Below are 26,095 nucleotides of genomic sequence, written 5' to 3'. Positions count from 1 at the left end.
GGTCGCCTAGATGATAATATTATTACCTGAATTTTTAGTCATACTACCGTATAATATCTAAAATAAATTCCTATGTGAATGCTTCACTATACAATGCCTTACATAAATGCTTCAACATAAAATGCCTTGTTTGAAGACTTCGATATAAAATGTTATATTTAAATGCTTACATTGTTAATAATAACAAATCTCAAACAATATTACAATATAAACAAAGAGATATACAACATTAAATGGACTAATTATTTTCCCTAACTACCCTCACTGTGGATGAGCTGTTTCACGTCCGAGGCTCCCCTAGTCGACCAGTTGTGAATCGTTACCCGATTTTAGTTGGGGAAATGAAAGCGGTCAAGTGCAGTGCCAACCGTGGCATATATACAGTGTACTGTGTCCGCACTGCCCCTAATGGTCCGTCAGGTTTGCGGGACTCGCCTTCATCTCTACAGAACAGTTTACAAAATACACCGCACATCTTTCGTCCAGTGATAGAAAAGTTCTTAATAAACAGTAGATGAACATTATCGATGAACTGTGACAAGACAAGACGGCGGCCAAAAAAGGTGAGGTGCGTTAATATTGTCTCCCATCAGGTGGTAAGTGAAGCACCCGGTCAAGATACTTTTAGGGAACTTTTGATGTCATTTGGGACATAATATTCATCTTTAACAACACACCCACTCTGTCGTCTGCCACTTACCCGCATACAGGGCCGGGTCGATGGCTCAGGCTGTTGTGTGGAAGAGCCGGGTCGATGGCTCAGGCTGTTGTGTGGAAGGGCCGGGTCGATGGCTCAGGCTGTCGTGTCGAAAGGCCGGGTCTATGGCTCAGACTGCCTCTGGAAGGGCCGGGTCGATGGCTCACTGTCATATGGAAGGGCCGGGTCGATAGCTCAGATGGTCATAATGGAAGGGCCGGGTTGACTCCCAGGAAAAAAAAATCATCCATACAACAAAAACCAACACATTGACGTGATTATAGTTAATTTCTAAAACTATATTACTTTTACCACTCAAAGTAACTAGTTTGTCAATTTGCTGTTATAGGGGATTAACAAGCTTCACACCCCAACTGTGGTTTTAATGTCTCACAGGATGTACAGTAAGCAACGAACCATCTGACCTCAGTCTCTCTGGGTCATCGTTCAGCACCACAGGTAGGCCAGGGATGTGGCGAGGGACTGTAGTGGATTCCTCCCCTACAAGCACCGAACCTTCTCGAATTCCCCAGCCTACGCCTCCAGCGCCGCCCACGGAGCGGGGGTCAACTATCTACCCACGCCTACCCCCGTCTTATAAGACCTGACACCGCTGTGACCACCCTCTTTTCTACCCAGTGCCACCTTCAAGCAACACCATCTCCTCCGCGCCAGCCTGGCGGCTGCCGCCAGCGACCTTGGCGTCCCTCAAGCCGAGTGTCCCTCCTCTGGGCACCCTCACCACCCAGCTCTCTACTCAACGCTTATTACCATGCTACCTACCCAGCAACAAGCTGCATTGTACATCCAATACAATATGTATACAGTGAGCACATTGTGAGTTTCCTTTCTCCATCCCATCCTGAGTGTGAACCAATATATCATACCTCCACAGGACTACTGACTCATGATAAAGATGAATGATAACACGAACAAAAATGTCATTAAATGAATGAATGAATGAATGGATGGATGTGTTGATAATCGAGTGTATATAATTGATAAGCAAAATGAATAGTTTAACAACTTAATAAATTGTCCAATACATTAAATACATTAACTAGAAAATTATATAGATTAGTAAAATTAATGATCGATTTTATATAATTTTTTGATAATAAATAAATTAACAAATACGCAGACTAACAAATATTAATTTGATAAATTAAATAACAGAATAAATTAAAATTCAACGAATAAGAGAATTAACAATTAAGGGAGTACTATTAGATCCCATAACTAAAATTCAAAGTAATATCATACAGGCAAATTCCATGGGGTTAACACACACTGCGCTGAAAAGAATTATTTTATCATAATACTGTACTAACGCTACTTTATCACAATGTGCACTGGGAAACACTACTAACATAATACTGCACTGGGGAACACTACTTTATCAGCACGAAGAAACAAACTTTCACAATACTGTACAGTACTGCTCTGAGAAACACCAGGATATACTGTGACGAGAAGCACTACTTTAAGAAATATTGTGTCGAGAAGCCTTGCCTTTAAGAATACTGCACAGAGAAAAACTATAAGAAATTACTACGTCATGAAGTCCTAATTTAATAAATACTACGTTGAGAAGCACTAAGAAAATAAGCAAAATTATATATTACAATACTACTACAACAACTACTACTCCTAATAATAATAAGACTTTTTATGATTTCCCGGTTTATGATTAATGGTTCCTCATCAGACATTCATCAGACTTGCGGATCTAATTGTTGCACGAGAGAGTGTACAGAAAAAAAAACAAAGGAGAGAAAGCATGATGAATGATAAGCAATTAATCAAGAATGAATGAACTTGTGAATAAAAAATAAATAAATGACAAGGGCTGGAAGCAAAAACTAATAACAATGAAGTAAGGAGTAAGAGGGGGAAGAAGGAAGGACTATCAGGAAGAAGGAAAGGAGTATGAGGGAGGGAGGGAGGAATAGCGGTAGTCGCCAGGCTGATCGTCACGTCTACATCTCCTCCCTGACACCTTAATTACCACTTTATTAGGGGTGGTAGAGCGGATGCACACTGACACAAACACGCACATGGTGATTACATACACATAGAAGTACGTACACGAATATCTACAGTACATGTTTTGTTGAAGACGGATGTTAAGAGAAAATGAATGTGAATAAGGGTAAACTTGTGTAATTTTTACTTCTGTGAACAGTGGCTGGAAAGTCAAGTTTATGACAAAAGTTTCACCAAAGTATTTCTTCTTCCTTCTTTCGATAATATAACTGTAACCAATTACTCGGTTTTGAATCCATTTAGTAGGTACTTACGTTGCAGTACAAGATAAAAAGCGTTAGTTTCAGCGCACTGAATGATAACCATAAATGATTAACAAAAACTAATCTAAACTAGTCTGATATAGAGACGTAGAAGCTTTCACGATCCCAAAATGTGCATTTAGTTCTCTATGATTACGACAAACAAACAATAAATGTTAAACTATAATTACAACCATAGCTCCAGGGACATTTCAGATCCCCGTTTAAAGGAATCTAATCGTCTTTATGGAACTCTATAGGCGCACACACTAAACTAAAGAAATCAATCGAAATATAAAGCTTCAGGAACCCTTACAATCACTCTTATTAAAGGAATCTAATCCTCTTTATGAAACTCATAAGGGAATTCCGTCACTTTATGCAATTGTTGATTCGTGCGAGGTTGATCATCTTTGCTTTGTCCGAGCGCGCTGGCAGACGTCGCGAAACTGTACTTGTGTCTGTAGGGATGAGGATCGTTTTGTTCACCAGCTTGGTCTTCCCCTTCCACCATGCTGAATGTTTGCCTGTATGGGTGACCTTCGGGATTATTGTCCTCGTAGTGTTGTTGAGCGTTCTCCTCTACATAACTCTCCTCGAAATGCTGCTTCGCCTGTTGGTAGCTTGGCTCTGGCTGGTACTGCTGGGGGTACTGGTACTGCTGTTGAGCAGGTAGGCGCCGACGATTGAGCTTGTTGCTGCCATCTCTATAGGCGTAGATATCGTCGATGCTGTGACCCTGTACCAGTTCGCTCAGCACCCGTACTGACTCGTCTCCGATACGGTTGATCCTGTCAAGAGAAGTGGAATGAATGGTGGAGCTGGGAGGAGGAGTGAAAGGTGAGGCTGGGAGGAGGAGTGAACGGTGGAGCTGGGAGGAGGAGTGAACGGTGGAGCTGGGAGGAGGAGTGAACGGTGGAGCTGGGAGGAGGAATAAACGGTAGAGCTGGGAGGAGGAATGAATGGTGAGGCTGGGAGGAGGAATAAATGGGGGAGCTGGGAGGAGGAATGAGCTGTCAAGAGGAATGAATCTTGAGATTGAGCCAAGAGGAAAGTATTATGATTCTTATGCTACCAAGAAGAATGAAGAAGAATGATTAATAAGGTCAAGTGGAGTGAAAAGAGGCAGGATTCACCATAAAGGAGTAGAAGAACTCCTGGTACCTTTACTTCAGGGCAAAGCAAGTAACTAATAAATAATAAAATAAATCAATAAAATAAATAAATCACATGTACTATACTTTATAAGAAAATCAATTACCGTAATACTTCTGGAAGTGATGCGTGTGTCAAGTAACCTAGAATACGCGGTTAAAGATCTTAGTAGTTGGAAGCATATTAATAACGTTACAACAACAGAGGATGAACAAAATGAATGAACCATCAACAAGATCGGGAGTTGACTTCCTCATCAACACATCCATCCAACATTAGCTAACGCATCAACAGAAGGTTTAGTGGGTGTTGACTGTTTACCTACAATATCACACAATGAAGTTTGTGACAATCTCTTCTTACATAGGAATCACTCCCCTGTGTACCAGTAAACAATGACATCATCCTCGCCAAGGACAGACTGGTCGACTCGCTTAGGGGGAAAGCTGCCCCTCAGTATTGGTAATAAAATGGTTAAATCACCTGGAGATTAGAAATGCCAGCTTACATAGTATTTCACCTGACGAGAATCCTAACGCTAGCCTAACTTAATCTAACCTACTTCAACCTGACCTGACTTAACCGAACCGAACCGAACCGAACCTAACCTAATCTCCCCAGGTAGCGGTAGAACAGGTAAAATAAGCTGGGGGCTAATCATCATCTCTCTCCTCCCCCTCCTTCTCATCCTCCCTTTCCTCTGCCACTTTCTCCCTCCTCCCCTTCCTTTCTCCTACACCCCTCCCTCATCCTGCCCCTCCTTCACTTTAACCCCTGGCCCGGCCCTTCCCTTCTCTCCCTTCTACCGCAACATCTACCTTATTCACCTGTCACCACACACCCACCTCCTATTCTACCCCCCTTTTCCACTACTCCCTCCCCTTCCTCCTATTCTCCCCTTTCTTACCGTTTTCCTTCTCCATTTCTGTTCTTCCTCCTCCTTTTCCTCTCTCCAATCACTTCCCCCTCCCCTACTTCCTCTGTCCTCTTCCCCAAGTTCCCTCTCCCCTCCTTTCCTCTTCACTTCCTCCGTTCTCCTTTTCCTCCACTACTTTCATCTCTCCTCCTCCACTTTTCTCTCCCTTCCCCCTTCCCTAATTTCCTCCATCTTTCCTCTTCCGTCCCTACTTTCCTCCATAGTCCTTTCCTACTTTCCTCTCTTCTTCATTCGCCCTCTCCTTCCCTTGCTTTCCTCCCTCCTCCTCTTTTCCCACTTTCCTCCTCTTTCATCTCTCCACCTCCCCCTTCTCCCCTAAACCTCCTGGACCCAGTAATTTCAACGGGATATATCAGTAATTACCCAAGAGACAACAGCCTGCGGTCACCCTTCTCCGCTATGGTTCACATAACCTCGGCTACGTGAAGAAAAAGTCTCCCGTTAATGAAAGATACAGTACATCCCCTTAAATTATATAGAAGGACTCGGTAAAGAGCGACAACAGTTTCCATTAGGTGTAGGATTTATAGTAGGAAAACCCGTCAAACCTAGAAAATAACTTTTAAAAATAAAAAAGTTATCCATAATAGAAAAGAAAAGTATGCGACAATTTTCTATTAATTAATTTTAAAGGCAAACTAAACAATAGTTGTGTCAGCCTAGAAAACAATGACGTCAGACTAGTAAACAAAGTCATACCAACAAACAATGACACCATACTTGCAAAAAGAGTAATACCAACAAAAAATTACGTCAGACTAGCAAACAAAGTCATACCAACAAACAGTGACGTCAGGCACAAACAAAATCGGTAACAATGACGTCAGATTCACAAACAACGACGTCATAGTAACAAAACGATGTAAGGCTAGTAAACAACGACGTCACAGTAAGAGGCAGTAACGCGAGTGTAACAAGATGTAGTTGTAACAGTTATAAAGAGCGGGACACTACGGTATACACGACTGATTGTACCTTACCACCACCCGCGGCTATACCACTACCAGCTGCACCACCCCCACTACTACTACTACTACTACCGGCTGTATCACCACTACTACTGGCTGTACCACCACTGCTCCTAGCTGTACCAATACTACCCCGGGCTGAACTACCAATATCTTAACACTATTTGTTACCACTAACATCTTGCTACTTGTCACTACCACCACCATCACTTAAGAACCGCTATTTATAAGTTAGATAAAGTAAGTAAATTATAAATGTAACTTGTTTGCTACTTTATAGTTAAGAAAATAATGTACCTAAACCTAACCTAACCTTTTACCGATAGTGTTGAAACTTTCACTGGTTCATGTTTGTCGAAGTTGCTCATTTAGGCTATGTGCACACGAGCATAAGGGCTGCGTGTACGTGGAGGAGCGTGTACGTGTGTGTGTGTGTGTGTGATGGTCTCTTGAGTAATATATATTATGACCTTCTTGGCTAAGTAAGAATGACAATTTTCACCCGGAAGAGAGAGAGAGAGAGAGAGAGAGAGAGAGAGAGAGAGAGAGAGAGAGAAATGTTTATTTAACCAGACAAAACACACCATTGGCAAGCAGGACGTCATCTCAACAGACAACGCTAGGGACGTCATCAAAATAACCAATCAACCTTCAGTAAATCAACAAAATAGCCAATCAAACCACAGGACGTCAGTAAAACAGCCAATCAACGCGGGGGAGATCATCACAACCCAACCGGGATGAGCGACCAACACCCAACCTGGAGTTAACGGAGGTAGGAAGAGGCCGCCTCCCTGTCCGCCCCTCTAGCCATGTTCCCATTGTTGGATACACAACCAGTCAGCCAGCCAGCCGCTCAGTCAGTAAGTCAGTCAGTCAGCCAACCAACCAGCTAGATAGGCAGTCAACCAGCCATAATGTGTTCGTCAGCATCATACAGTCATCACAAACGTTAACCAAACATAAATTAACCTCCTAAAATAAGCTCAACTCAGAGGTTAACCAAAAAACCCTAACCTAACCAAGGGTGAAAACGGACACCATGCAATACAATGTGAACGTGGGCCCCAGGGGCGTGATGGCCGTTAGGGACAGAGTAAGGAGGCAGTGTTGTCGGCACCGCCCTCACCTCCCTAGTTGTGGGGTTTACTACCTAACTTATTCCTCTGACTATAAACAAACATTATTCACAACAACAAGTAAAGAAACAATTAACTACAAGTAAACAAACCTCATTCACAACTACAAGTAAACAAACATTCACAACAACAAGTAAAGAAACAATTAACTACAAGTAAACAAACCTCATTCACAACTACAAGTAAACAAACCTCATTCACAACTATAAGTAAACAAAATCAATTACAACCAAAAGTAAACAAACTCACAACTCCCAAACAAAATAAAAAAACAAACAAATTGCCCCATAACTTACTCCTCTAGGGTGACGTATTCATAACCATCCGACGTCTTCCTGTTGTTATAACCCTGACGGCGGCTTGGTGGTCGTTGTACGGGGTAATAATTGTTGTTAGGGGGGTTGGTGTTGTGAAAGTTGGGAGGGATGGTGTTGTGGTAGGCTGGTGGTGGAGCCTTGTCGGCGTAGTAACCACCAGCGTCGCTACCACTCACGCTGGCGTCGTATTGCTGCTGTGTAACGTGGAGAGAGGGTTTTGATTAATTAATTTGTTTTTCTTTATACCTGTACTTTATTATACTGGCTTTTTCATTCCCATTTTACCCTCCATTTTGTTTTTTCCACACCTCTGTCCCTCTTTCTCTTAATCATCTCCCCCTTTCCTCTCTTGCCCTTCATCCATATACCCCCATCCTCTCCCCTCTACTCTTCCTCCATCACTTCCCCTCTTCTCCTATCCTTCCGTTCATCCGTATCCTTCCCTCGTCCCTTTCTTCCCTAGCTCATTATCCTCCTCTACTGCTCCTCCTTACCCCTCCTCCTCCTCCTCCTCCACCCCTCTTGCTTCTCCCTACTTCACCATACCCCCCCCCTCTCATTCCGCTTTCCCTCTCCCACCTCAGCTCACCTCATCATTAGAGTAGGCCCCTGTGAGGTAGTCCTGGGTGTTCTCGTAGCCCTGGTAGTAGTTGTCAGCCCAGGCCTCAGCGGCGGGGTCCGGGGAGCTCCACCAGCTAAGCAAGTTACTCAGACTAGGTATTCCTCCCCAGCCGCTCGTGCCCGTCCGTCTGTAAAGGACACACACCTGGTTACTGGCACAGGTCTGTTAATAACTGGGTCCTATTAAGGCTGGTGGCCATTAACTAAAATCATGGTACCTATTTGGACTGGGATTAATTATCAAGACGGACCTATTTGGACTGGGAGTAATTAAGACTGGGCCCTGTTCAGACTGGTGGCCATTAGGGATGTTGGATTTTAAACTGGGGCCTATTAAGACTGGAGTCTATGGTTAGGACTGGTCACCAATAGGGCTTGGGGACCACCTGAGTAAGACCTGATAAGGGAAGAGTGTGACTGTAGAATTATTTTTTCCATTTAATCATAAAAGTCGGAGATGTAAATATTATAGACCCATAAAAGATTATACCATAATTCAGTACAAAATAATCAGAGGAAAAATAATCTTAATGAGTATATAATTAAATAGATAATACCCAATGTTTAATTCCTGACCAATTAGAAAGATGACTTTAGGTGATATAGATGATGACGTAAAAGGCCTCTGATTGGCTAAAATATGATGACGTAACATGTAAACAATGAATAATGTGAAACTGTATACAAGGAACCTGTCACTGATGATTGGTCAGGAGTGTGATTGGCCAGTAGTATGACTAGCCAAGTTGACGATTGGCCAGTAGTAAAACTAGCCAGGCAGATGATTGGTTAATACTTTGTTTGTCCCTCCCTCCTCCTGTCTCTCCCTCTCCCTCCTCAGGCAAAACCCACCTGCCTCGTACAATCAAGCAACACTCACTGTTGCTTGCCTGCGTCCTACAGTACATGCTCGGCCGCCACAACCATAGGGCATAACTAATGATCGCTGCGGTGCCTGTAGTGCATGACGCTTGCTCTACTTCTGCCATTAACAAGTGCCTTTATACAGGAGTTTGCTTTTAACGGGCGTGTTTAGAGAGTTGAAAGTAGATTGTCAAGTTTTCTCTGTACCCCTTTCTCTCGAGTTTGCTCTCTCCCCTGCCTCGTTTTTTCTCTTTCTCTCCTTTCTTTGGCTCCTTCCCCCTCTCTCTCTAACTCGCTCGCTCACTCTTCTTTCTCTCCCCTCCAAATATCAAAGGCATTAAAGATGCAAATAAATCGGACAACAGTCATTATTTAACAGACAAGAACAGACAAACAAAGCACAAGAACAAATGAGAAGTTTTAGAGGTCTTACATACACACACAGACAGACAAAAGAAGAGTGACTCACAGAAACAGACAAAAGGAGAGACTCAGAGAGACACAGTCGAAAGAAGACACATTCACAGACACAGACGAAACAGAGACGCTCACACACAGACAAGGTCCTGACAGTGGGCGATGTATGGCGAAGGTGTGCACAGGAGACGGCTGTGACACGGCCTATAGTAGTAATTTGTAGCGGAAGTGGACCTAAATAGCGGTTTTTGTCCCTGTATAACGGGATTACTCTAGCAGAAAGGCGCTCTGTTATTTTTGTTTAGCTTAATAAACTGCTTTTCTGGCAGAGTGGCCGAGTAATTGGCTGACTGAGTGGCTGTTAGGGTCAGTCCGCTCCCAAATAGCCTATTAATATTAATTCTGTTTACTTTTGCTTTTCCAATCAAATTTTTCACTGATCCTCGTCTTACTCAATACCCTCTACGTTTTATTTAATAATTTATTTAGATTATTTTATAAAGCGAATATTAATTAAATTTTCTTTTACCGAAGGAAAAACTATGACCTTGGGATGCTCGCCGACACAGATTCAATGTGACGAGTGGAGACCGAGGAGTTTCGAACCGTTCGCTCAGATCACCTTCAGTGGCGTTGGGGGTAGGGGGAAGTGGCGTTGGGGGTAGGGGGAAGTGGCGTTGGGGGAAGTGGCGTTGGGGTAGGGGGAAGTGGCGTAGGAGGAGGTTATGGAGGCAAGGGGAAGAAGCGGTACATGGGAGGGTTTATCAAGGGGGTTCCTGTATGTTTCGGTGTAAAACTTGTCTTAAACTCGACTGGATATAAGAGTGAGTCCATCTTGCCACTGTCCCAAGACTGATAATGAAGACGAATCGAAGCTTCAGGTGTGTTAAGCAGCACTATGGCCGTGACTCACCTGAGAATAATGGGGGCCACAGGCACGGCAAGGATGGCCCCCAGAGCCATGAGGGCCACAGCACCAGCACCAGCCCAGGAAGTGAGGCCTGTAGCGTCGATGGAGTACTCGGACATGTCTGGCAACAAGTCGACTAACTTACTGCCAGTCCCCAGTGACCCGAACTGTGGAGGAGGTGAAGAGGAGGGATTAGTGATAATGATGGTTGTATTATTACTATAATGACGTGTGTGTGTGGTATTATTTAATGTTAAAGTCTGCCTTGCAGGTGATGAACAATAACACTCCCTCTGCTGCAGCTGAACTGAATGAACAAACAACAGTGTACTTTAAAGTATGCTGTAATAGTTTCCAGTTCTTGGAAAAATATTAAAAAGTTCTCGTAACATTTTCTAGAAAGATTATTATGTATTTAGTCATTACTGGCCACAACAGCGCTGTGAATGACTTTCTGGTTGATTAAGAATTCATCATGCCTACAGCCCCCCTCACTTTCTGGTCACTATTGTGTCAGCAATATTATTCAGGTTATATCGAGCTTTCTGTATGTTTTTATTTACACAAATTTATTCTATTATGTGAAAGTTGTTCTTCTACAGGGGCGGTGTGCGGTCAATACGTTCACAGTGTATACTCTTAAGGTTTGATCATGTTTAAAGTTATGACACTGTTCGAAATTATAACACTACAGCTTATGTTAATGATACTGTTAATTCCTTCTGTAGATATCAGGATGTAGATGACGTGGCGAGTGAAAGCTCCTCATCCAGGCTGAGTGGTTAAAACGCGTTAATTATACTGTAAATTAGGTTAGGTTAAATTTAGGTTGTATCATGTTAGGTGGATTTAGTTCTGGAGAGGTTAAGGTTAGACTAGGTTAGGTTAAATTCGAGTAGAGTACAGTAAGTTAGGTTACGTTAGGTTAAGATTAGATTGGGTTAAGTCGGGTTACGTTAGATTAAAGTTTAGTTGGGTTAAGATAGACCAGTTCCTGTAGTCTACTTTAGAATTACGACGTAAAGCGCTCTAACGAACCACAGCCTGGATGACGGTCGCTCTCTAGTAGTAGGTACGAAGCAGAGTTCTACACACTAAAATCATCACTCACCTGAGCAGCCGAGGCGGGGATAAATTGGCTGAGGAGTGACGTGATGTTCTTCGATGTGTTCTCCTCTGTCGTCGTGGTCACGTTCGTATCCCCTTCGTCGCTAAACCAGCCTTTCTCCTCCACTTCGTCGTCGTACCAGTCATCCTCCTCCTCCTCCTCCTCCTCTTGTTGTTGTTGTTGTTCCTCTTCTTCCAGCTGCTGCTTCTCCCCGCGTCTCCTCATGGCGCTGGTGATGAGGGTGACCAGGTTGGAGGCGACGGGTGTGTGGAAGAAGGCGCTCACGTCCAAGTTGGAGGTTCTTGAGGTGATGGATTGTTGGTCTGATGACTTTCCGGCGTTGATGCCGAGTTGGTCGCCGCCCACGTCAGCATCGGTGTTATGTTGGTCGTCGCCCACGTCAGCATCGGTGTTATGTTGGTCGTCGCCCACGTCAGCATCAACATTATGTTGGTCGTCGCCCACGTCAGCCTCAACGTTATGTTGGTCGTCGCCCACGTCAGCCTCAACGTTATGTTGGTCGTCGTTCACGTCAGCGTTGATGCTGCGTTGGGTGTAATCTACGACGGCGTCTGTACCGCGTTGAACGTCTTGGTCTGCACTGACGTCGGCGTCGTTCAAGCACATTGTTGACACGAGGGCCAGCCACACCAACACTACCGAGTTAAGGAAACAATAATTTAGACAACAATTAACATAAAGGACAATAAAACAACACTGCATGAGGAGATGGTGAGAAAATATAACATTGAAGACACAGAGGAAACAAATGTATGGTAGAGTACAAAAAGACAGCTTGGTTATCACATTAGACCAACGTCTGATGGTGCTGACGCCGAGGTCTGTACGCCAGAGTGCGAGTTACGGCAATCCAAAGTCCAAAGCCAACAACAATAACACGCTAATGGAAACTGCTACAATTACACTCCACTCAAGTTGTCTTAGTGAGGTAACTTAGGAAACTCAGATGGTTGACATCGTATTTAAGGAGCTACAGGTGGTGCCTTGAAGATTAAAAATATATCTAAAAAAAAACATAGCAAGTTCCCATTTTGTAACTTTAGTATTACACGTCCTCATTTTACCTTCAGCCTCTTGTTGTGTGTATGTATGTATGTCTGTACTGTAATAACTATGACCATTAAACAAGTACTCTAAGTAACCCCACAATACTAAATAAAACATACAAAATCAACAAATTCAAGTGGTCCTTCCGTAAGTGGCTGTCAAAGGTAAGTTCAGATTCTCAGGTTAATAACTATTTAAGTGTTTCCTGGTACCTTTATGACCTACTTCCTCTTACGACCAACAACAATTGTGGACCCCATATAACTACCAGCACTGCACATGTCGGCCGCCTCGAGGGAACAAAGGAAAATAAATGTGCGTGTGAATACTAGCAACAGCTGGGTGAGTGGTGGTGGTAGTAGTGGTGGTGGTGGTGGTGGTGGTAGTGGTAGTGGTGGTGGTGGTGGTGGTGGTGGTGGTGGTAGTAGTGGTGGTGGAGAGAGGATGTTGGGAGTATAGTTTGGGGGAAAGAGGAGGGAAAGAGAGGAGTGGATGAGGAATTGAGAAGGAGGTGTTTGGAGGAGGAAGGAAGAAGGAGGCATATGGGAGGAGGAGGAAATGGGTGTGTGGAGGAGGAGGAGGAGGAGGAGGAGGAGGTGAGTGGAGGAGGAGGAGGAAGGAGGTGAGTGGAGGAGGAGGAGGAGGAGAGGTGAGTGGAGGAGGTGAGTGGAGGAGGAGGAGGAGTGGAGGAGAAGCAGTGAGTGGAGGAGGAGGAGGAAGCAGTGAGTGGAGAAGGAGGGTGTATGGAAGAGGAAGGGTGTAGTATGGCAGGTAACACACACTCGGGGTCAGGCAGGTAATTATAATGCCCACCACCTGTCACATCCCAGATTCGGGAGTAGTTCCGTCTTGCGTACGACGAATGTTGATAAGAATGCTTCATATTCATTCGCTCTCTCTGACACTGTCACCCTGCAATATCCTGTCTGTTTCTGTCAGTCATTGTCTCATTCTATCTATCTACCTGTCTGTTTGTCTGTCTGTCTGTCTGTGCCTCTTGGTTTATTTTTCTGTCTGTCTGTGTCTGTCTGTCTGTCTGTCTGTCTGCATGTTTGTTTCTGTCCTCTCCCCTGGTGATAAACGTAAGGGAGATGAGAAACGGAGAGAAAACTATACAGTAAAGATAAAATAATAAAAACAAGCGAATATGACGATAAAACAAAACTACTGAAAACACCACCAAAAAAAAGACGTAGAATAAGAAATAAAACAAATTAATAAAAAAATAACACTGAAGAACAAATATAAAACAGAAAACGACTCAAATAATAGAAAGAGAAAGATAAACTAGCGAGAAAAATAACGAGAAAGATTGAAGGAAAGAAGGAAGCCGTGGGTCAAGGGACAATCACTTTTAGGATTCTCATGTTTACTGAGTTAAGGTATCTGGGATCACCTGAAGATTAGCCCACCTGTTTTTATATTCTATCTTTGTATCGTAACTTTTGTGACCTGTGAGTGAGTGAGTGAGTGCGTGGCGAGTGGTTGGTTGGTGAGTGAGTGACTGGCGAGTGAGTTTAAGGTTATATTTACCATCCTGGCCATAAACAATTAAGAAACTTCAGCACAAATTCTTCACTTGTCGAGAAGAATGTTTTTGTTGCGTTGATTCACTGTTTTTGTATATTATGTTTGATATTTATGTCATGTATTTGTTTGAGTTTGATGTTATGTTATTGTTTTTTGTTTGTTTGAGGTTATGAAACTGTGTAAATGTATAAAACTAAATAGACTGACGTAGGTAACCAGAGAGAGAGAGCTGACGCCTCCTTGACCTACAACTACCGCTAAGAGTAAATAAAGAACAACTGATTGTCACCTTCCTCTCAATGGCTTCATCCTTATGTTAATTCCTGGTTACTGTACAACGGCGCTTCGATTACGTGTGTGAATATCTGATCCAGGAAACGAATACAATAAGTGTAATTTTAGATGTATTTGGTATGTTACTTAAAAATGAATACAATAACTATTCTTAGATGTATTTTGTACAAGATTAAAACAGGATATAATGAATGCGTTTTGACATTTGACAAAAATATTATTGGAAAAAAAACTGTATATTTTTTTTAAATGTATGGCAAAATTTACTAAAATGAAACGTATAGTATTTTTCTAATTAGTATTTAGAGTATTTTTTTAGATAGAGCCAAATATTATCATCATTATTATTATTATTAGGTCAGCTACGTGTCACCCATGTCCAAGTGACGCGTTTCCTGCAACTGTCTCCGGCTTCTGTTGCCTCCAACGATTTACATAGCCAGAGTCGCACACCTAAAACTATATGTAGGTTACGAGTGTGTGTGTGTGTGTGTGTGTAGGGAGTTATTTGGTGGTTACGTGATAAAATACATATTTATTAACACTCGGTCAAGTCAGTGGGTCAAGTTAGCGAGTCAGTAAAGTTACCGAATCAGTTAAGGTAGTAACGTCAATGAGTCAGCCAAGTTAGTGAGCCAGAACTGTCATTCAGAGCTAACTTTCACTCTGAATATACCGTTTTCTGCGCTTATAAAATTCTACGTGAATGATGAATAACCCAGATGAGTATTAACGAGCATCTCCAAGTTATTCATCTCCCTTAGTTCAGGTGGGAAGTTATACATCATATGGGTGGGTGCGTAAATGGGTGAGAAAGTGGATGAATAATGGATGAGGACGGTTACACACACACACACACACACACTCATCTTTTATCTTACCATTGTTTCTCACTCTTCCATCCTCACATTCCGTTTTTCTTGCTGTCTCATTCTCAATTTTCTCTTTTCTTTCTTCTATTCCTGTTCGTATTTTCTCCTTCCATATTTGCATGTCCATCTTCCTCACTTTTAGAGAGTTGAACCTCACATTAACCTAACCTAACCTAACCCATCTTAATCTTACTTAACCTAACTTGGCCCCTTTTCAATTGAACTAAACTAACCTAATTTTACGTAATTTGCGCTAACTTAACCTAACCGAATCATGCCCACGAGGAATGAGTCTTATTATTTGGGACACAATAAAAACAGGTCCAATTCTGACTGGTAATTACTAGAACTGATTAAGACTGGAGCCTGTTAAGCTCCGGTTCCCCATCTCGACAGCCAGTTTATGTTAGACTGGGAAACATTACCAGTCACGGGAGTTGAACTTTGCTGTAAATTAAAAAAATATATTTATGACTAGTACTTAATAACATGTAAGTTATTACCTTAAGAGTATCATCACCGCCAAAGTACATAGGGCGAGTCAGCCGATCCCTGCACCTGACCACGTGCTTATGTTTACAGTTTATATATGAGGAGCGAGTCAGCTGTTCCCTGCACCTGACCATGTGCTTATGTTTATATATGAGGAGCGAGTCAGCTGTTCGATGATGGTTCGTACTGTTGGTAGGTGAGGGGGTAGTTGTCGTGCGTCAGACTGTGGGTCAGTGGTGGTAGTGAGCGGGATATTACCACCACTATCATCGCCACCGCTACTAACACCACCACTATCACCACCATCACCACTTCCACCACCTAACACCTTCATCACTACCTGCCGCCTCACTAACTTTTTTGTTTTTTGTCACAGCGGCTTTTAAGTGTGTTCTTGTTAGCGTCTTTTGCGAGTGAAGTATATTTGACCGCTAATGGAATGTATTTTTTGTTAATATACATACAGTAAACACACATACTGTACATACATATATTTAATCACACAACACACATCAATCAATGTGTGTTGTTGTTACTATTTTTGTACGAGATGTTATTTGGGCGTCATTGTTCAAGTTTTTTTTTTCAATAATTTCCCTTTTGTCTGCATAAGCCACTACACCAGTTTTGTTTTGTTTTAGTTACGAAATGTTTTTGTTGTCGTGTTAGGGCGGTTGTAGTTAGAATGTATATTTTTGTGTTTTCGACTGTGTAGGTCTTTTGTCTTTGTTTTAACGTGTTTATGTTGCTGCTTGGATGATGGGTTTTGTTGTGGGTTGATGGTGAGAGTTTGTGGTTGTTTTTATGCGAGATGTTCTTGTGTGGGTCATGATGACTGCTGTGGTTGTGTGGGTGATAAGAACATAAGGAGTCTGCAATAGGCCGGTTGGGCTGTGCATGGCAGCTCCTGTCGAGAGTTACTACCACTCTCTATCATCCATGAATCTATCCAGCCTCCCTTTAAGACTTTCCAGAGTTCCCGCACTTACTACATTGTTGCTAAGCTTGTCCCACTCGTCCACCACCCTATTTGTGAACCAGTTCCTTCCTATCTCCCTCCTAAACCTAAACTTATCCAACTTAAATCCGTTGCTACGAGTCCTGACTAGCGCAAGATATAGTTGCAATAAGATCTCTACACTCTTATTACTTACACTTCTAGATATAAAACCTAATACTCTGTTTGCCTTATTTCGAACATTAACGCACGGTTTTCTAGGCCGTAGGTCCAGGCTTACAAGTACCCCTGATGGTTATTGTGGTTGTGTGGGTGATGATGGTTATGGTTGTGATTGTTGTGTTTGCTTCTGAAAGGTTGTGAACGATGTGTTTGTCTGTGTGCCTTCCTTTAGTTGTGATGATATTGTATGTAAGCGCGAGTTAGGTAAACACTGATTTGGAAATAAGAGCAGTGGATGAGAGGAACATCATTAACTCGAACACGCTGATGTAGCTTCAAATAAGTTGGACGGATATAGGAATGATAGGGGTTGGGTGTAAACAGGACTGCCCGATGTAGTTTCCTCCATTCTTATGTTACGCCATCATTAGATTTGATTAGCGTTAGGATAAGTAAGCATACCATAGGTTAGTCTAATTTAGTTTACCTTTAAGGTGGTTTGTCTTTAGGAGAGAAGCTTGGATGTATAATCTTCGTGAATAATTTTATTGGAAACCATAATTATTGAAACTATTATTTGTAAACATACGACACGGGACACACCACACCCTCCCTACATTAGACACACACAAACCCCCACCACACCGCCCCCTCCCCATACATTACACACACACATACCACCACACCCCCCCTCCCCATACATTAGACACACCACCCCCCCCCTCACACACCTTCCCCATTGTGCTTGTAAGTAAATCAAGGTTAAACATTAAACTTTTACATTTAAAAAAGGAAATATATTGACTAAAGAGCCGAGTAGAATTTTGCTGTACAGTTATGATAAACAGTCGCCATCATCATAGCAATTTGACGCTGAATAATCGACCGATGATTATCTTGATTTAACGACAAGCATTTCATTATTTTTTGGCCAAATTACGGATGTATTTGTAACCATATGGCTCTGCTTCTTGTACTATACGGTTGGACATGTGAGGTAAAGTACAACCCTCAAGACAAGGTTTACATGACCACATTTACTACCATATGGCCTCATAAATTGTGGTAGTTGTTGTTATTGTACAGTAATCAGGAGTCACACAAGAAGCAGCACCTCCACCACTGGTCAACACAGACACACTGTAGAAGACCCGACTCATTTCAATAACGGTAACTGACGGTAATCATCCCCTCCTTACAGTCGACCCAGCGAGCACCTCAGAATAGCAACAACAGGTGTGTGTGCTGTGGAGGGGCGGTAAGTTCACTGGGATAGTTATCTAGCTGTACTTGGTTCTTTTCTTCACTGATTGATGTTCACTTCGAGTCAGTTCCCGTAGAGACACTGAACTCCAAGAACAGGTCTTTAGCTGCGTCAACGCCGATTGATAGAAAAACTTCCCTCAATCTGTGAGTGAATGAGTCGGTATTGGTCCTCGTGCAGCTGACTGAGACAGCGAAAATGTGTACCTTCCACGGTCAGTGTTACCAAAGTACCTGTGATTATCTCCTCGATCACAATCACTACCTCTTGATGCAGCCGAGAAATTTGAGGGGGAGAGTTAACGAGAGGAGAGGGTTGAGAGAGTAAGAATGACTGGGGGAGGGCCATGTTCAGTGAAGGGGTGGAGAGGTAGAGGAGGGAGGGACGGTGGGAGGGGTGTGGGTGGACAGGTAGAGGAGGGAGGGACAGGTAGAGGAGGGAGGGGTGTGGATGGACAGGTAGAGGAGGGACTGGGGGGGGGCTGTGTTCAATGGAGGGGTGGAGAGGTAGAGGAGTAAGGGACAAGGGGTGGGAGGGGGAGGGGGTAGCAACAGACGGTGTGCGTTCTCTGCATGACAGACACACGGGGGGTGGGGAGGTTCATCTTACTTGGACAATAAACAACAAAATTATAATGAAGGAGACGAATAGACGTATATTATATAATTTAAACAGAATCGCAGAGGAGAAAAATTATCCTAGAGCTGATTTATACAAACCAACATAACAGAAAAAGTATTAATTTGAAGTGTTGGATGAAGGTGATCAGGTCGGCCTGCAAACAAGAATGGCTAGAACCACTCTCGGATCACCTGAAGATTAGACCCCCCAGCTTATTTCACCTGATGATTGAACAACAGGGAGGCACTACCGCCTGGGAAGATATTGGAAGCATAATGTGTTGTCTAATGGTAGATCCTTCTGCCAAATGGCATCACAAAAATTGTGACCAAGTCCCAGGTTGCTGATCTCCCTTTCTGCCTCATTTACACACAATTACAAGGTCTCAATTGTTTCTCTTACTTTGACAACACAACATACATATATTATTTCTCACTATTGAACCTTTCGTATGGCCCATTATTATTAATAGTAGTAATAATAATGTTTTTATTATTATTATTTGTTTTTTAGTATTATATTTTCGCCCCCAGGCCCTGATGCAGGTCATTGACCACTGACCAGTGCACTGGTGTGCTAATCCTAACCTAACCCCCAAGGTAGCGTTAGGGTGTTTAATCATCAGGTGAAATATGCTGGGATGAGAAACCTTCAGACAGATGGGACGACAAACAGTACGACACTTTAATAAACGATCAAGTAAATTCTTCACTAATGTACCTGTCACTCACCTGGGCGAAGTGTGTGGGGCCCCTGTGTCAGGTAGTGTGTCCGACCACTATACACCTCCACTCCCCCCCACTGCTGTACACCTCTCCACCCCCTCTTACTGCTGTACACACCTCCACGACCCCCCCCCTTACTGCTGTACACCTCCACTCCACTGCCCCCTCTACTGCTGTACACCTCCACTACTCCCTCTACTGCTGTACACTCCACCTCTACTGCTGCACACCCCACCCCCTCCACTGCTGTACACCCACCCCCTCCACTGCTGTACACCCCACCCCCCTCCTCGCTGTACACCCTCCACCCCCTCTCACTGCTGTACACCCCCTCCACCCCCTCTTACTGCTGTACACCTCCACCCTCTACTGCTGCACACCCCACTCCCCTTCTACTTGCTGTACACCTCCACTCCCCACCCTCTACTGCTGCACACCTCCACCTCTTACTGCTGTACACCTCCACTCTCACTGCTGTACACCCACCCCCCTCTCACTGCTGTACACCTCACCTCACTGCTGTACACCTCCACTTCTCACCGTTGCACCTCCCTCCACTCTTACTGCTGTACATCCACTCTGCTGTACACCCTCCACCCCCAGCACACTGCTGTACACCCACTCTCTCACTGCTGTACACCTCCCACTCTGTTACTGCTGTACACCTCCACTCCCCCCTCTCACTGCTGTACACCTCCACTCCCCCCTCTCACTGGTGTACACCTCCACTCCCCCCTCTCACTGGTGTACACTTCCACTCCACTCTCTCTGCTGTACACCTCCACTCCACTCTCACTGCTGTAATGGTCACATCTCCCACAGTATTAAGATCAACCGTAAATAATTATATACAATTAAAAATAAAAATCCTACCAACACGTACTAACTACATGTATAGTATGACGTCATCTGTCACACACTAAACACTGTAATTATCGTTCCTCTTAGTGTGTCCGAGTCATTCATTACAGTGTGTGAGTACTTGAGGGTCAGTTAGGTTAGGTAATGTTTATTAGGTGTGATTTTGATAGCTGTTTACTTCTTTTGTATAAATTAAGTAACGTTAGGTAAGGTTTTGGTTAGGTTAGGTTTGGTTAGGTTAGTTTGGTTAGGTTAGTTTGGTTAGGTAATGATTGGTTAGGTTAAGTAATGCTTGGTTAGGTTAGGTGTGATTTTGACAGCTGATTGCTCTTTTTGTATAAACCAAGTAACGCTCACCAGCTATAAACCAAGTAACGTTCACCAGCTATAAACCAAGTAACGCTCACCAGCTATAAACCAAGTAACGCTCACCAGCTATAAACCAAGTAACGTTCACCAGCTATAAACCAAGTAACGTTCACCAGCTATAAACCAAGTAACGTTCACCATAAACCACTCACAACTTGAAGCCGGATACTGTTCAGTGTTCAAGGAATTTCGACCGTGGCTGAACTTCCGCAATCAGGAAATTAACATATTCGTATGAACTGCGAAAACATTAACAATAAGTTTAACATGTTTACCTGGCGTGTTAAATACAGGCAGGTGATCATTTAAAGTGTTTGTTCAGGTTTTGTATTTGCTTATCACGTAAAGGTTGACTATATAAATGCCGATAAGGTTTGATAGGGAGGTGCACAGTGCTGGTATGTTTACTTAGCGTTTGGTACACATAGGCAAGGTTTAACGGTCTAGTTTAGGTTTAATTCTTCCATAACGTTCTAAGGTTCAAATTGGCCGACATTGAGTTATAGTCTGTAAGTTCAAGTAAGAAGCTATCGTAAGTTAAATATGTAGACGTATGGGTAAAAACCGTTTAGCTATCGTAAATTAAAACATACAGTACCTACGTAAGGTTAAAAAAATCGTTCAGATATCTCAAGTTAAATCCTGCACACGTAAGGTTAAGAACGTTTAGATATTGCAAGTTAAACATACAGACGTATGGTACAATAGTGTACAGTGAACGTTTGTGCCTGGAGAAAATGGGAGGCTCGTGAATACTTAGCCAACGTTTCTTACACATGAAAACACAAGTGTTGTCATGTTACCCGAGAGTACAGTACATTAAACTACCTGTTGTACACTATGTTGTTCATCCGTCATCACTGAACATCTGGTCCAGGAACGACGACTTATGGTAATTTTTTTTTCAAAGAAGAAGTGCGCCAGACGACTAGCAAAGGATCATACCACAGCAAAACATCGCCAGTATGAGCAATCAACAGTACCTGGTCTTTCCCTCGGCTTTTGGATGTTACGCCTGACGAACGTTCTCACGGTTCTCTGCCAGCCAGCACCGAGTTTTCTAGTGTTAAGGGAGCTAGCTCTCCCTTTCACCCCACAAAAAAAAAAGCTTAGGGGAACTACTCCAGACGACCGTTCACCCAGCCTTCTGCCAGCACTGACTGCGCGTGTGTGTGTGTGTGACGATACAGGTGTACATAAATGTCCTCCAAACTCACTACACCTGGTAACTAAATGTGCTTAATCACGTACAGGTGTGGCAGTGTGTGTGTGTGTGTGTGTGCTGACCCTCAAGACGGCAGCACAATTAACATGATGGTAACTAAGTTCACGCCTCTGACCACCACACACCTCTAACTGTTCACTCATATATTACTGCACACTCTTGTAACTGTAAAGACATTTTCTCATACAGTATCACGTTCTCGTCACTATACACAACAGCCATATACAGGGTGAGTAATTTATTCGAGAGCTTTAAATAATTCCCATACACTAAAAACTATATCAGTGAGGAACCTAATACTTTGTGTAAATGTACTGTAGTCTAATGTTAAAGAAACACGTGACATGACCCACACAATTGATTACCCTAAATGATGTGTTAAAGTGTCCACCACCATGATATAGAGTGTAGCATATCTTGGGGAATATTGCTGATTGTGTCACGGATTACTACTTTTAATTCACCAAGGACGCGTGGATTTGTAACGTAAGGTCTGGGGATCGAGGTGACCATAATGACTAAGACACTACACGATCACCAAAGAGTAGCCTCAGCTCGTTCATGTGACTCGTGGCTAGATGAAACCTGATAAACGCCACTGACGGGTTACTTATACCTGATAACTCACAGGTTCATGTCACTTCTTTCTGTAACAGACAACATTTACGCAAAATATTTGGTTCCTCACTGATATAGGTTTTAGTTACAATGGCCAGCAGTCAGATGAATTAACTATCAGATCACAGACTTCATGGCCAGACATCACGAATATATACACTGTCTATTAAACCACAAATCCAACATGATTGACGAGCACTGGCCGAGTTACGACACGGTCAACCAGAAAACATCTCTCATGGGTAAAGAATATCCACCCATCAGATCAGGTGGGCAGACCGGGCATCCTTGCTTAATAAAACTTGGTAAAAAATATGAGAATTCTGACGCAAATTTTATATAAGTACAGATAAAAAGTGATGGTTAGAGTCTGTAAGTCTGCTGCAGGCTGGTGAAGGTGACGTATATGGTTTATGACGGTAGCAAAGTTGATGATTGCAATTTAATACCCAAAGGAAGACTGTGTAAAAGTTGTTGTCTTCTTCAGGTGGTTCCTCTTGGAGGGTAATGAAGACAACTCTTATACCAGGATGTGTCAAGAAAAGTACACACTGCCTCAGCGATTTTTATGGAGGACATGAATACTTAGATTACTATTAACAACATTGTCCTCACCTGTGGGAGACCTTACACATTAACAAGTGAAAACAATTATTACAACAACAACACTGTCCTCACGTGTTGATGTGCGAGTCTCCCACGGCAGTGTCTGTGTTCCCTACATTTTCTAAACAATCTATATTTTTGCTTTTGATAATCCAGGTATATGCCAGCCAGAGGTCGTCTAGAGTAAGTGTGTGTGTGTGTGTGTCAGTCCCTGTATGTGCTAGTTGTTACCACAATTGCCCTACGGTTGTTAGCCTTGGGATACGGGGTTGATTTACATACGAGGTGACAGAGGCGAGGTGGAGTGATTGTTTGGCTGGCGGGACGTGAGGTGGGGGAGGGGTGAGGTGGGGGAGAGGTGAGGTGGGGGTTAAGGGAAGGCAATAATACAACGAACACAGAAAACTAGCATGTGTTATACCTCACCCCTTGCTGAGAACATTTGACTAATAACATGATAAACACAGAAAAGTGATGTGTTATATCGTGTCTCATGATACTATGTGTTCTGTTATGTTCCTCATCGCCGCAAAGAACAGACGAGCTGCGGTAAGTTACGCTCGAGAAAAAAGTCCCTCACTTGTAACAAACATCCACAAGACAGGTCAGCAAAGATAGCATATGACTCACTGTTTATGGCGTCACAAGAGGTCAGAGACTTACTCCACAATGGGTTTTTTCCCTCACTCTATCAATATCCACCAGTCAGGTCAGTAAAGGCAGACTAAAATACTGGCAGAGTAGGTTAGTGACTTACTCTTCAGGCCACTGCCAGTTTCAAGGCTGTTACCTTCAGAACTACTTCAAGTGATTCTCATGGTGCCGATATTGTGTCAAGGAGAGAGAGAGAGAGAGAGAGAGATAACAGCTATGCCTGCCCGTGTTGGTCGCCCACAAAGTATACTCCAGGGCAACGTGTTAGGACCAATACAGTTTCAGGAGCTCACTTAACCATCCACACATACCGAAAATAGCCTAATTGGCGTGGGTTAATCGGTACCCGTTACACCCGGACCGGTAGTAGAGATCGGAGCCGATACACCTCGTGCCTATAAAGTATTTTAAGGCGTGTAATTGCCCCCATCTTGTTTAACCACTCTATGAGGGGGTGGGGGGGGGTATTATGGGGGCCGAATTCCCTTCCTTCCTTCTCTTCAGGGAGGCCATTATATGCTGTTGCACGCATACACACACGCATACAAACATACTCGTTCGTGCACTGACACCAACTCTTTCCCTTACATACACGCACACACAATACACACTCACTCAAATTTACACAGATTCCCCAAGACACACACACACGCTTACGGTTGTGTGGACATGTGATGAGTCGTGTCTTGTTATATAAACATTGATCTGCATTTGTCAACATTGGCTCTGTATATTGCTCACATTCAACACTGGTAAACACACTACTTAGGTGATATTTTTTTCCCCAATGTTTTGGTTGTAATTACTTATCATTTGGTTGAGTTTAGGTTAGCGTAGCAACCACCACGCAAAGAAAACCTTGCTAATGACTGGTGCCTCTGTATGATTGGTCAAATAAGCTTTTAACGAGGACCCAACTTAATACATTTTAATTCGACCACAGTCCTAATAATCCCGTCTTTATGCATGTTATCCTGATGGGTCTCAATCCTGGTGATAAAGCTTAGTTGGTGCTTAGGGTGGGTTACAGATTAGGCTGGATTAGGGATTAGACTGGACGGAATTAGAGCATATTTGATTCACCCCCCCTCCACACACACACCTAATTTAATCTAAAAAAAAAAATATCCCAACGACCGATAGTAACTCACCTTTACTAGTTATCCACATTATTCCTCAGCACAGGTAACACACACGCGAGTAATTACGGTCACACAGGTAATATGAGAGAGAGAAGTGCGCACCACGTCCGACCTGTGTAGCTGCCGGAGCACGAGTGTCGCCCAGGGCACCGTGGACCGCTAAGTGTACAACCTCGCCTCCTGAGCCCCGCCCACCTAGACTTGTTTTCATTCCAAAGTCCCGCCCACTTTGCTACATTTCATCCTCAGTCTCCGTCCACTATAATACTTTGCTACTTTTTATTCCTCAGTCTTGTCCACTTTGATACTTTCCTTTCTAAGCTCCTCCCATTTTGCTACTTTTCCTTCCGAAACTCCGCCCACTTTCCTCTTAACCACGCCCTATCGTTCCTTTAGCAAAACCAACTTTACCCAATTCTGTTTGTATTACTCTTCTCCCCTTCTCCTTTCTCTCTTCTTATCTTTATCCATTAGTCCTTACTCTCCTTTTCTCTCTTTTCCCTTTATTTATCTCTCTCTTCCTTGGTTTGTTCCCATCACCGGGTTGTGTTGTTCCAGTGTATAGTAAGTTATTTTCGTGTTTATGTCTGGCAGGTGTTAATACAGTGCTATTACAGGTATTAGGGAAGGTATTATTACAGGTGTTAGTACAGGTATTAGGGAAGGTATTATTACAGGTGTTAGTACAGGTATTAGGGAAGGTATTATTACAGGTGTTAGTACAGGTATTAGGGAAGGCATTATTACAGGTGTTAGTACAGGTATTAGGGAAGGTATTATTACAGGTGTTAGTACAGGTATTAGGGAAGGTATTATTACAGGTGTTAGTACAGGTATTAGGGAAGATATTATTACAGGTGTTAGTACAGGTATTAGGGAAGGTATTATTACAGGTGTTAGTACAGGTATTAGGGAAGGTATTATTACAGATGTTAGGGCAGGTGTTAAAGCAAGCGTTTGCACAGGTGTTAGGGCAGCTGCTCAGACAGGTGTTAGTACAGGTGTCAGGACAGGTGTTAAGACAAGTGTTTGTACAGGTCTTAGGGCAGGTATTAGTACAGTAGGGCTCACTGCCAGGGTTCAGTCTTACAATAGGTATTATATATACAGGTAATTTCAACAGTGGCGCAGATAGTGAACTACACGAGGCCACATGCTGGTTTTTCCGGTGTTTCTTGTTAGGAATTTGTAACTTTCAATCATTCATGTAATA

General features: G+C 43.1%; 1 protein-coding gene across 1 annotated transcript; it reads right to left on the bottom strand.

Annotated features, from left to right (window-relative positions):
• Positions 1-1,502: 1,502 nt before the first annotated feature.
• Positions 1,503-25,013, bottom strand: LOC121865207. The gene is made up of 6 exons (XM_042364543.1): positions 24,892-25,013; positions 11,425-12,077; positions 10,317-10,480; positions 8,091-8,250; positions 7,481-7,695; positions 1,503-3,776 (listed from the first exon to the last, which is right to left on the bottom strand). Exons 1-6 carry the CDS (start codon positions 24,908-24,910, stop codon positions 3,323-3,325), a joined length of 1,665 nt encoding a protein of 554 aa, XP_042220477.1. The 5' UTR covers positions 24,911-25,013; the 3' UTR covers positions 1,503-3,322.
• Between the last annotated feature and the right edge of the window lie 1,082 nt (positions 25,014-26,095).

The sequence above is a fragment of the Homarus americanus genome, unplaced genomic scaffold (assembly GCF_018991925.1).
Source record: "Homarus americanus isolate GMGI-L3 unplaced genomic scaffold, GMGI_Hamer_2.0 scaffold18547, whole genome shotgun sequence".
Lineage (NCBI taxonomy): Eukaryota > Metazoa > Arthropoda > Malacostraca > Decapoda > Nephropidae > Homarus > Homarus americanus.
Note: the sequence above shows the minus strand (reverse complement) of the source record. Positions and strands in the feature narration are given on the sequence as shown.

Bases quoted from the DNA above. Each gene is read 5' to 3' on its own strand.
- LOC121865207 (XM_042364543.1), bottom strand. The intron at 7,696-8,090 runs GTGAGCTGAGGT...CACGTTACACAG, and splicing joins GGGCCTACTCTAATGATGAG to CAGCAATACGACGCCAGCGT. The intron at 3,777-7,480 runs GTAAGTTATGGG...TTCTCTTGACAG, and splicing joins GAATACGTCACCCTAGAGGA to GATCAACCGTATCGGAGACG.